The sequence below is a fragment of the Pteropus vampyrus genome, unplaced genomic scaffold, assembly GCF_000151845.1.
Source record: "Pteropus vampyrus isolate Shadow unplaced genomic scaffold, Pvam_2.0 Scaffold253, whole genome shotgun sequence".
Taxonomy (NCBI): Eukaryota; Metazoa; Chordata; class Mammalia; order Chiroptera; family Pteropodidae; genus Pteropus; species Pteropus vampyrus.
Window position 1 is genome coordinate 194,594 of NW_011889034.1, and position 10,914 is coordinate 205,507.

The 10,914-nt window shown below is 68.4% G+C and overlaps 1 protein-coding gene across 4 annotated transcripts in view; it reads left to right on the top strand.

Moving 5' to 3' along the window:
* The first annotated feature begins 354 nt into the window (after window positions 1–354).
* Window positions 355–10,914, top strand: part of FGFRL1 (fibroblast growth factor receptor like 1) — a 13,338-nt gene continuing 2,778 nt past the window's right edge. Inside the window, exons 1-5 of one of the 4 annotated variants that reach the window (XM_023520228.1) lie at window positions 355–452; window positions 8,879–9,151; window positions 10,126–10,206; window positions 10,296–10,580; window positions 10,649–10,902. In XM_023520228.1, coding sequence (XP_023375996.1) covers window positions 371–452; window positions 8,879–9,151; window positions 10,126–10,206; window positions 10,296–10,580; window positions 10,649–10,902 — 975 coding nt within the window. In that variant the 5' untranslated portion in view covers window positions 355–370. The remainder of the gene's footprint in view (window positions 453–8,878; window positions 9,152–10,125; window positions 10,207–10,295; window positions 10,581–10,648; window positions 10,903–10,914) is intronic. The other 3 variants (XM_011374680.2, XM_011374679.2, XM_023520229.1) reach the window with 3 other exon arrangements.

Consider the following 10,914-nt stretch of genomic DNA (forward strand, 5'->3'; position numbering starts at 1 on the left):
CCTGCGCGCCCCGCCCCTGCCCGGCACCCCACGTGGCCCCCCCTAGCGCAAATTTGTCCGCTAATGGCGCAGGCGATTATCTGCGGGGCCGCCGGTGTTGTGTGTCCCGCGGGCAGGCCCGAGTTACAAGCGCCAGGAATCCAGACGGTGCTTGGAGAGGGGGCGGCGGGAGGCGGTAATTAGTGTAAACCCTTTGTCTGCTTTGATACCCACGGTCTCCCCGCCGCCGCTTCCTGCGCCCGGAGCGCGGGCCCGCACCCCGACTCCTGCGGCCGGGGGCCTTAGACCAGAGGGTGGCGACCCCCACCGGGCGCGCCACTGACTCCCCCCACCCCCGCCTGCACCGCCCCTCAGGGCCGCACCGGCCGAGATGACGCCGAGTCCCGCGTTTCTGCTGCTGCTGCTGCCGCCGCTACTGCTGGGGGCCCTCCCGCCGGCCGCCGCCGCCCGAGGTGAGTCCTGGCGCCCAGCCCGGCGCCCTGGCCTCCGCCAGCGCCGCCCCTTTCCCTCCGGCCCTCAACCCTGCCCCAGTGCCCGCCTGGCGCGTGCCTGCGCCCCGCCCCTGCTGGCCCTGAGCTCAAGGCCCCTCACCGGCGGGGCGCCCCAGGTAGCCCACAGGGTAGTCCAGTTCACCCATGGGACCCCCCTCACCCATGCAGCACCCCAAGTTCACCCACAGGGTGCCCTCTCAACCTTGGGGCACCCCAAGCTCACCTGCAGGGCCCTCCTTACACTTGGGTCACCCATAGGGTCCCTCCTCACCCTCAGGGCACCCCTACTGCACCTGTGGGCTTGCTAGCAGGGTGGGCTCTGGACACTGCCACATGCATATCCACACAAGTAACTGCAGTTGAGGGCAGCTGGTCACCTTGATTCTTGGGGTAGGCTGCTTGGGCACACTGGACCCAATTAGGCTGCTGGGAACCTGCAGAGGCCTCCATAGTGGCCAGGGTGGAGTGTGGGGACCATGGGGATATTCTTGGTATCTGGGACTCATGACCCAACCCTGTGCCCCAGGCCTGCCCGTCCCCCGGGAGGTAGAGAGCAGCAGCAGGGGACGGCGTCCCTGGCTCATAGGACACTGCACTGGGTGGCACGGGGCCCGTTTCAAGGCGGACCCCAAGGACCACTTACTGCAGGCCACACCCTGTGTCTTGGCCTGTGCCACAGCAAGGCCAGGCCGGTGCTCACACATCTGACGTCGTGTGGGTGGGCCTGGGATGCCTCCTGAGGGACCCTAACCCCAGTCCCCAGCCCTAGCAGGTGAGGGCATCTTCAGCTGGTGGGTGATGGCGCCTGCAGGCTCTTGCCCACCATGGTCTGTTGCTGGCCTCCCCTCAGCTAGGCGGGACCTGTGCCCAGGCCAGCCCTTTCGGTGTGCTGACCACTCAGGATCGTCCTTGCCCTGTCCACCAGTCCTCTGAGGCTTCGCAACCCTCCCCTGCCGCCCAGCGGGCGCACCAAGCCCAACCCAGCCTTATATGGCCACATTCGAGTGTTGGGTGGCGGGCGGCGGCCCAGGTACCCCCCCTTCCCATGTGCCCTGCTGGGCAATGACTGGCCCGGCACTGGCCGGCCATCTTGAGGGTGGGGGCTGCCTAGCCATGGCAGAGCTGGACAACGGCCTGGGCAATGCGGCCACTTGGGTCATGCCCAGCAAAGTCCCCCTGTGGCCGACGACCCAGACCCTGATTCCTCTTTTATTTGGACTGCCCTGTCTCCACACCTGCCTGTCCCCTAGCCATTTGGCCAGGGAGGCTCTGGAGGCTGCTGTCCTTGCCTGGTCATTGGCTGGAGCCTGAGGTGGAGTGGGAGATGGCAACGGGCAGCGGATGGCAGCGGGCAGCGGATGGCAGTGGACAGCAGGGCCTCAGTTGGCACTGAGGGGCCCCAGAGGCCCCACACCCTGCTCTGTGCCCCTTGGCTGTGGCCTTGGGCTGTGCCTGGTGTCCAGCCCCGTGGGCCTTGGCTCTGCAGCGTGGGCCTGGCAGCAGTGGGGGAGCTGAGTGCTGCTGTCCAAGGGCAGGGCCTCTGTGGTTTTGGGGGGTGGGGGTGCTCTTCCTGGATTGTGCTGGCTTCTTGGGGCCCCCTACCCCCTCTCCCCAGGGAGCAGGCCCTGCGTGGCCCTCCTTTAGGCTGGCAGACCAGGGCGGGGGTTGGGGCCTTCTGCAAGCCGTGTCCCGCGGTGTCACAGTTTCTGGAACCGGCACACCCCTAGACTCGGATCATGTTTTTAAAGTTCCCCTTTCCCAAAGTTTCACAATCTTGGTGGGTTTGTCTTGAACTGTTTTTCTCAAATTTGAGAAAAGATCGGATTTGGCTTTTTCCCTTTCTATTTTATTTCTCACAGTGGGAGCTCAAGAGGTTCGGAACGAAATGCTTTTCACAAATAACTCATACGAAGTTGTCTCAGGGTTTTCTGAGAAGTGCCACGTTCAAACTTTTCCAGGGATGGCTCAGTGGAGTGGGCTCTGAGCAGCCAGCCCCTGAGGTCACTCCCCTGTCCTCTGGACCAGCCGGCGTGCCCTGGGTGGGCTGAACCTTGCTCCCAGGCCAGCATGTGGGCGCCTAGTCTCGTGGGGAGGACAGTCTCGGGGCCGACCGGCCGTCAGGGCTGTGCCGGGGAGGGTCTGCCGATGCGCGAGGCAGTGGGAAGGTGTGTGGCCATCGATGATGGTAGCAGTGTGCGTGTGCGCTGGCTGACCTGGCCTCCAGCCAGGCTGCAGGGGGCCGCCGTCTGCCCCCACCTCCGCCGGGCAGCGGCTGGCCAGAGCGCTGCGGGGCTGAGGTGGATGTGCGGGAGCCAGGCCGGGCACTGCGAGGTGGGGTTGTGGGCCAGCCACCACCGGCTGCTCCTGGAAGGGAGAATAAATCACTGCCCTCGGGGGGAGGAGGGGGCTGTGAACAAAGTCCCCTTTGGCTGGGCCTGGAGGCCAGGCAGCCCCTCCACTGTGCGGGAATCGCTGGGCCCCAGCCAGGGAAACGGGGCTCTCCCAGCAGCGCCCTGGCCTCGGCTTGCCGAGCTCCACTCTGCCGCCCGCCGTGTGGGGGAGGCTGGCTGGGCCTGCTGCGGGCTACTCACACATTGAAGCCATCCACCTTCGCCTCCCTGGGCCCATTCTGTGTGTCTCCTGGGGACTGCAGCCTGGTGTGTCCCCGTGGTGGTCTCTGTGGGCAGGTCTCAGTGTGGGAGGGGAAGGGGTGCCGGGGCCACTGTCCCCGAGACCCACAGGCACCCTCCCCCGTGCCGCTGGCCACCTAGCCCGTCTTCTGCTCTTCCTAGTGCTGGTCATGGGGTGCTCCTGGCTAAGCCCGGGGTGCTCCTGGCTAAGCCCCGGGTGCTCTCTGGGCCCTTGCCTGGGCTCCAGGGTGGGGCTGAGCCCAGGGCCCACGGTCCAGGATGGCAGGGGCAGGGGGAAAGGCATGGGCATCACGGGGCCAGGCCAGGGCGGGCCTGAGAGAGGTGGGAGCTACTCAGGCGAGGAGGTGAAGGGCCTCCAGGTGAGGGTCTGTGTGGGCAGAGGGGCAGCTCACCTTGGCTGGGGTGGATGTCCAGGGGTCACGGGTGCCTTGATGTAGCTGCACGGGGGCCATGAGTGGGGTCAGGCCAGGGCTGGGCCAAGAGGCTGGTTGGCTGGGGAGTGTGGGGAGGGGTCTTGGGGGGGTCCTGGGGGACTTTCCCACCCAGCCCCTGGCCCTGGGGAGGAGTCCTGGGACCTGCACCCCCTCCCCGACAGGGACCACCCCACCCCCCAGGGAGAACCAGCGTGGAGTGGGGCTCCCAGAAGCTGTCCCCACGGCAGGGTGGCAGCCCGAGGGCTACGGAAGCCCAGGCTTCATCCTGACAGGAAGCAATTGCTTTTCTTCCTGCCGTAAGTTTATTTCGTGGGAGATTTACACGAGCTTGTGCGGCCGAGGGCTGAGGAGTGAATGACGGGGCCTGCCTGGCAGGCGGGAGGACGGGGCTTGGCTGCCCTGACCCTCCACGGTGACCCCCCTCTGGCTCCCGCGGTGCCGAGCCCCTCCGGGCTGGGCCTGCAGAGCGTCTCCTTGTCCAGGGCCACTGATCGGTGGCTTCAGGGCTGCCTTCTGCACGCCTTCTGTGCTCCGCTCGACCCTGGTGGGGACTGGGCCACACGTGCGTCCCCTGAGGGCTGTGTGCCCCCAGCCTGCCCTTCAGAGGCCTGCTGTGAGCTGTGGCCATGGTATGGGCGGGTGTGGGGCTCTCTCCTGGGAGTGCCCCGTGTGCCCCGTGTGTAATGTGCGAGCCCTCATAGCAGATGCGGCATCAGTTCTGCCTAAATGCCCAACCTCCCCAGGGGGTTCCATGCTCAGGGAATGTCCTTGTCACACTTCCAAGGCAACGTGGGTACCGGGAGCAGGGCTCATGGGGAGCGGAGTCCCTTGGGTGGCCTGGGTCCGGCGCTGGCATTTGAGGGAGGCCTCAGTGGACAAGGGACTTCCGAGCTCCGTGACTGCTGGGGTAGAGCAAGCTCTGGGGACCCGAGTTCTAGGTGAGGCGAGGTAGGCGGCCGGAGTGGGCAGTGTGGAGGAGGGATGAGCTCGGAGTCTGGGGGACCTCACAAGACCTGGACGTGGAGCGGGGCTTCTGGGTATCCAGCGGAGCCCCCTGGGTGGGCGCCGTGTCAGTGGGTCTGGGTGCTGCCCTGGTCCCTGTCAGCTGTTGACAGATTCTGCCCAGGGCAGTGGTGCCGTTGGGGTGACGTTCTGTGCCCGCATGGCAGGGAGGATGGCCCCGCGGCCGGGGTCTGCTGAAGGTCCACCCCGGGGGCTTCCAGGAGATGAAGCAGGCCTGGGGGCCCGCTGGGCCGCAGGGGACTGGACACTGCAGCCAGCTGGCTTGCGTGGTGGCTCAGGCTCTCCCTTTACCACGCCCAGAGTGGTCTGCTTTCTGGGGCAAACAGCTGTTCTGCGGGTCCCACCAGCCCCCCAGGGATCCTGCGGTTCCAGCCCCCAGGGGCTGGTGACCAGGAGCTTGTGTTTTCACGACACTTCACCCTGTTGTGGTTGTCACCTATGCCCCTCCTGGGGGCACCCCGTCCTTCCCCCAAGGCCTTGCCGTCCTGGGAAGGGTGCTGGCCCTGGGGGCCACTGTGTCTGAGCCTCCCCGGCCCAGCTCCTGTGCCGGACGTTCTTGTCATGTGGAGAGGACATGGGCCCCCCGCCCACTGGCCCAGCCCCACCACCCCACCGCGAGGTCACTCAGTACTCTGGGAGGGGTGCCCCGCATCAGTGGCTCCTGGAGGGCCCCTTCACCCCATAGACCGTCTCAGCATGAGTAGCCTGACACCCACCCACCCTGGGCCAGAAGATTCCTTCCGGGCTGGAGATTTCTGGGGCTTTGCAGGGGAGCTGGCCAGGTGCGCCTCCTGCCCACTTGCTCCCGCCTGTATCTGGCCGCTGGGGGTGGGCGTCAGCAGCTGGGGCGTCAGCAGCTGGGGCGGCCGCTCTGGGCTGAGCCCGAGACCGCAGTGCCTCTGCCCCTGCTGGGCCTGGCTGGTCCCTGCGCGTGGGGCCTGGAGCGGGGCTGGTGCCTGGGCCGGCCGTCCTGAGGGGAGCTTGGGATCAGCAGGCCAGGGCCCACAGACTGCCTTGGGCAGAGGAGGTGGAGGCTGACGCCCCTGTGTCCGGGCCCCTGACAGACCGCGAGCAGAGTGAGGACTTGTGTGCTGCTCAGACGTCCCCGAAAGAGGCAGGGAGCCCCTGGAGGAGGGGAGGCCCCCAGTCGCAGTGCCAAGGGTGGGGCGGCCCCCCGGCGGCCTGTCCCCATCTGTCTCCCACGCGTCACCCCTCTCTCCACCCCAGCACCCTCCCCCCGGCCCATTGGGGTGGGGCGGGGGGACACTCTCTGGACTTACAGAGGGATCTCGTTTTACTAAACCCAGGGGAGCTGAGTTCCTGGCCAGGTGCGGCGAGGGGGTGGGCCTGGGGGTCTCAGGTGCTCAGAGGTGTCCTGGGGTGGGGGTGTGTGTGTGAAAGGCTGAGGGACAGCCGGTGTGTCTGGGGGATGGCGTATGGGTCTAGGGGGACAGTGTCTGGAGGATGGCGTGACAGGGTCTGCTCAGCGTAGCAGCTTGGCCAAGGTCTGGGTGTAGGGCCTCCAGGTCGCACCCCAGCCCCTCCTGCACCCCCGTTCCTGACCTGGCCTTCATAGCTGGGGAGAGGGGGGAGAAAGAGACAGGAGAGGGGTGGTGACTCCCTCCCTGCCCCCCACCCCCATCGAGGGATGAGACCCTGACCCAGCTTCCGCTTACCACTTACCCCCATCTGCCTGCGTCCTGCCTCTGCCCGAGGCGTCCCAGGGCTGTGACACGGGCTATGTCAGGGTCCAAGCCTTCCTGGAGGGGGGCCCCCAGAGGGGGCCATGGTGCCGCTGCCGGGGCCCCCACGGCCCTGCTGGGAGCTTTCAGACTCCCGGAGCCTGCCGGCCTCGGCCCTTGCCTCAGTTTCCCTGGTGGGCAGGTTGGACACCTGTCCAGGTGGCGCAATGAGAGCTCGAGTCTCCCATGCTAAGTACAGAGCGTCGGCAGCTGAGCTGGCGGCCAGCATTCCCAGGAATCCGGGGGTGGGGTCCGGGCTTCCCGTTGCCGGGGTCTGCAGAGGCGGGTGTGGGGGCGCCCAGGGGCCTGGCCTGGCCTAGGCTGGCTGCAGGGGTGGGGGAGGGGCTGTTTGCTTTAGGATAAGGCTGGCTCCAGCCTGACTGTCCCCCAGCACTGCTCACGGGGCCGCCCCGGGGCCACACTTCCGGCCGTCTGGCAGCACTTGGCTCTGTCCCTTCTCTCTGCAGTGACGGAGGGGGGTCCAGTCCTGCACCCGCGTGTGGCTCCAGCTCTCCTGCCTGGCTTGGGGTTGGGCCGGAGGAGACTCCGGCGCGGCTGGCGGGTCCTGGGGGGGTGTCGGACTCACCCCCGATTGTGCCCCCTGGATGACGTTAGGGCTGACGATCCTCAGCAGGAGGACGCTGCCTCTCAGGCCAGGCGCTGTCCCGCCCTGTGCTTTCTGAGAAGCTGCATGTGTCCGTGTGTGCCCAGGTGTGTGTCAGCCTGGGAGGCCCAGGGCGCTGGCGGGCTTGGGGGATGTTCTCTTTGTCCTGCAGCCTGGGAGGCCCCTGTGAATGGTGGGATTTCAGGCAGTGACAGGTGGCAGACAGGGTCTGCCTGGGAGTGAGGCTGGGACCCTGGCTGGGCTGGGGGGGCCTCAGGAGGCCCCTTGTCTGTGGGTCCTGCAGCCCCTCCCTGTGGATGAGAGTCTGGGGGGCCCTGGAGACAATCTGGGGACTGGGGAGAGGTGGTCTCAAAGCCCTTCTTGGGATGAGGGTGGGAGGCTGGTGAGGAGGGGCTGGCTGGGGACTTTGGGAGTGGCATGGTGGGTGGGGGACCCGAGCAGAGGCAGGACGTGGGTCCCGGAAGGCTGGGGAGTGGGCTTGCATCTTGGCAGGGTGGGCTTGGCAGAGTGCGTGAGAATGGGTGGGCCGGGAGGGCCCCCCGTGACCTCCAGCCCCCCATTTTTGTTCATGGTCCTAGAGGGAAGGTGCCCAGTATCATTGTCCCTCACACCCCAGTCCCCCAGCAGGATTGGGGTGACACCACTGGAGTCCGAGACTGGACCTGGGACCTGTCCCTACCAGGGAGTCCTGAGGCGCCTGGACCCCAGTACCATGGATGAGTGGCGAGGGGCTTGGCGCCCCGCGAGGGCCCGGGGGCGCCCGGGGTGGGCGATGCCGAGGGGAAGCCAGCGCCGTGGGTCTGGCAGAGCCCGGACGCTCTCGGGCCCCGGCTGCAGCCTCGGCCGTACATCGAGGAAACACTGGCTGGTTATTAAAAACACACGCCACCCACAGCCCGTGCGAGAGCACCCAGGGACAGCTGCAAGGCCAGCGTGCGGGAGGCCGGCCCTCCCCGCCTGGAGTGGCTGCAGCGTGGGGTGGACGCGCCTCCCTGGTGGCTGGCGAGCGAGGTCACGGAAGCCGGCCCCCGGGAGGGGCGGCAGGTGCCCATGGCTGCCTCTTCTGGTCTGGGGGTACAGTTGATGGGGTGACTGTGCCTGAGAGCCCAGCACCCCCACGCTTGTCCAGTGGTACAGGGGCTGCCACAGCCACCAGTGCTGGCCGGTGCTGGCCGGGAGATGGCCCAGTCCTTCCTGACACCTGCAGTGTCCTTCCCAGCACACTCCACTGTCCCTGCCTCGAGTCCAGAGGCACCAGGCCGACAGACTCGGTCTGGGTTCCTTCCGGCCGCTGAGGGGCTCCGTGGCCTCAGCCGAGGACACAGGCTGGGGAGGGGGCGGGCAGTGGGCACGGACCATGGCCGAACGGGAACCCCGCACCTGGGTCCAGCATCCCCAGTGCCTCGCCCTCTGACCCCAGGGCCTTGTGGTCACGCCCGCTCCCCCAGCGCTGTGAAGCCACGTGTTGGGTGTGGCCGGCAGCAGGGAGAGGCAGCCACACACACAGAGACCCGTGCTTACCCGGGAGCCCACGTGCACACAGGCCAGCAGAGGCACGGGCCGCAGACACGGTACCCGTGTGCGTGCCGCACGGACACACAGGCCTGTGCGGGGCCTGGGAGGCCCCTTCCTGGGCGAGCTGCTCCGGGCAGCCGGCATTCTGGTTTCTGGGCCGTGGCGTGTGGTGGGCACTCAGTGGACGCGGGGCTGGCCCACAGTGGGCTCGGTGAACACTGGCCACCTCAGTCTGGGAGCAGGGCCCGCGCCTCAGGCCCCGCCGCGGCTGCCGGGCAGGGGCCTTGGGCAGGTGGCCGCGGGGGCGGCCCCCTGACTTTTGGTGCCCATGCCGCCTCGGCGGCTGACCGCCTGCCGGTCCCCATCTCCCTGACGGAGCCCTCTGACCCGCCCGCAGGCCCCCCGAGGATGGCGGACAAGGTGGTCCCACGGCAGGTGGCCCGGCTGGGCCGCACCGTGCGGCTGCAGTGCCCAGTGGAGGGGGACCCGCCGCCACTGACCATGTGGACCAAGGACGGCCGCACCATCCACGGCGGCTGGAGCCGCTTCCGTGTGCTGCCTCAGGGGCTGCGGGTGAAGGAGGTGGAGAGGGAGGACGCCGGCGCCTACGTGTGCAAGGCCACCAACGGCTTCGGCAGCCTCAGCGTCAACTACACCCTCATCGTGATGGGTCAGTGCCGGCCGGGCGCAACCCCCCCAGGGCCCCCAGCCCACAGCACCCTGTCTGCGCTTGGCCACCGTCACCTCCTCTGAGCCCAGGACAGGGGCCTGGCCTCTGTCACCACCCCCAGCCTGGCCCCCTCCTCTCAGGCCTATACTCCAGGGCCCCTTCCTGCCCAAAGGCTCTGCTGACCACAGCCAGGGCTAGCTGGGGGGGGTAGCCGGGGTGGGTGCCGGGCCGTAGGGTAGTGGTCCCAGCGAGGGTGAGCGGGGCAGGCCTGTGGCCTCGGCGTCGGCAGTGACTTTGAGGCTCAGGTTTCTGAGTTCAGAGGGACCGCTGGGAGCAAAGGCAAAGGGCCTTGTGTTCTCTTCTGCCTCTGGGGCCCGGGCTTGGGGCCTGGGTGGTGTCCCCAGTGACACGCCCTCCACTCACTAGTACCAGGCGCTGGCACCGGGCCTGCCCCACGGGTGAGGCGTGGGTCTTTCTCACGGAGGGGGCGCCTGGCGCCTGCTTCCCGCTCACCGGGGGCGGCCTGAGGACTGGGCCTCGGTCCTGGGCTCCATGCAGGTGTCCTGTCCCGGGGGTGGGGTGGGGGCAGGCGTCCTCAGCGTGCCCCGCCCCCACAGGCCCTCCTCCGGGGTGTGGAATGGGAACGCCGCGGCACCCCCACGTCCTTTCAAAGGGGCAGTGACGGGGCGGCATGCGAGCCATGTCGCTTCACCCAGCCCTCGGCCCCTTGATGTGGGCTAGGGTTACTGCAGCTGCTGGCTGTGCCCGCCCCGCCTCCCCAGCCTGCAGACCCCCGGAGCCGGGGTGGGGGGCCAGCTCTGGCCCCGCTCATGCCTCTCCGGGTCCCCTGCCCAGCTGTCTCTGGGACTGAGACGTGGGTGTGCGCCCCTGGCCTTGCCTGCACGGCTGGCGCTTTCCCAGCTGGGGTTGGGTGGGGGCTGCGGGGGCCCCCTCATGTGCCTTCCCCTCTGCAGAGGACACCAGCCCGGCCAGGGAGGGCCCAGGGCGTGAGGGCTCCTCGGGGGGCCAGGAGGACCCAGCCGGCGAGCAGTGGGGTGAGCAGGGTGCGCGTGTCACCGTCCGTGGGTGCGGGGGGGGGGCGGCCCTCCGAGAGCCCCGCTGACCGCCTCGCTGCCGCCCGCAGCACGGCCCCGCTTCACGCAGCCCTCCAAGATGAGGCGCCGGGTGATCGCACGGCCCGTGGGCAGCTCCGTGCGCCTCAAGTGCGTGGCCAGCGGGCACCCGCGGCCGGACATCACGTGGATGAAGGACGACCAGGCCTTGGTGCGCCCCGAGGCTGGCGAGCGCAGGAGGAAGACGTGGACCCTGAGCCTGAAGAACCTGCGGCCCGAGGACAGCGGCAAGTACACGTGCCGCGTGTCGAACCGCGCGGGCGCCATCAACGCCACCTACAAGGTGGACGTGATCCGTGAGTGCCGGGCCGGGGGCGGGGGCTGGCGCGGGCCGGGGCTGCGCCCACACGCTGTGTCCCCGCAGAGCGGACGCGCTCCAAGCCCGTGCTCACGGGCACGCACCCCGTGAACACCACCGTGGACTTCGGGGGCACGACCTCCTTCCAGTGCAGAGTGCGCAGTGACGTGAAGCCCGTGGTCCAGTGGCTGAAGCGCGTGGAGCATGGCACCGAGGGCCGCTACAATGCCACCATCGACGTGGGCGGCCAGAAGTTCGTGGTGCTGCCCACGGGCGACGTGTGGTCCCGGCCGGACGGCTCCTACCTCAACAAGCTGCTGGTCACCCGCGCG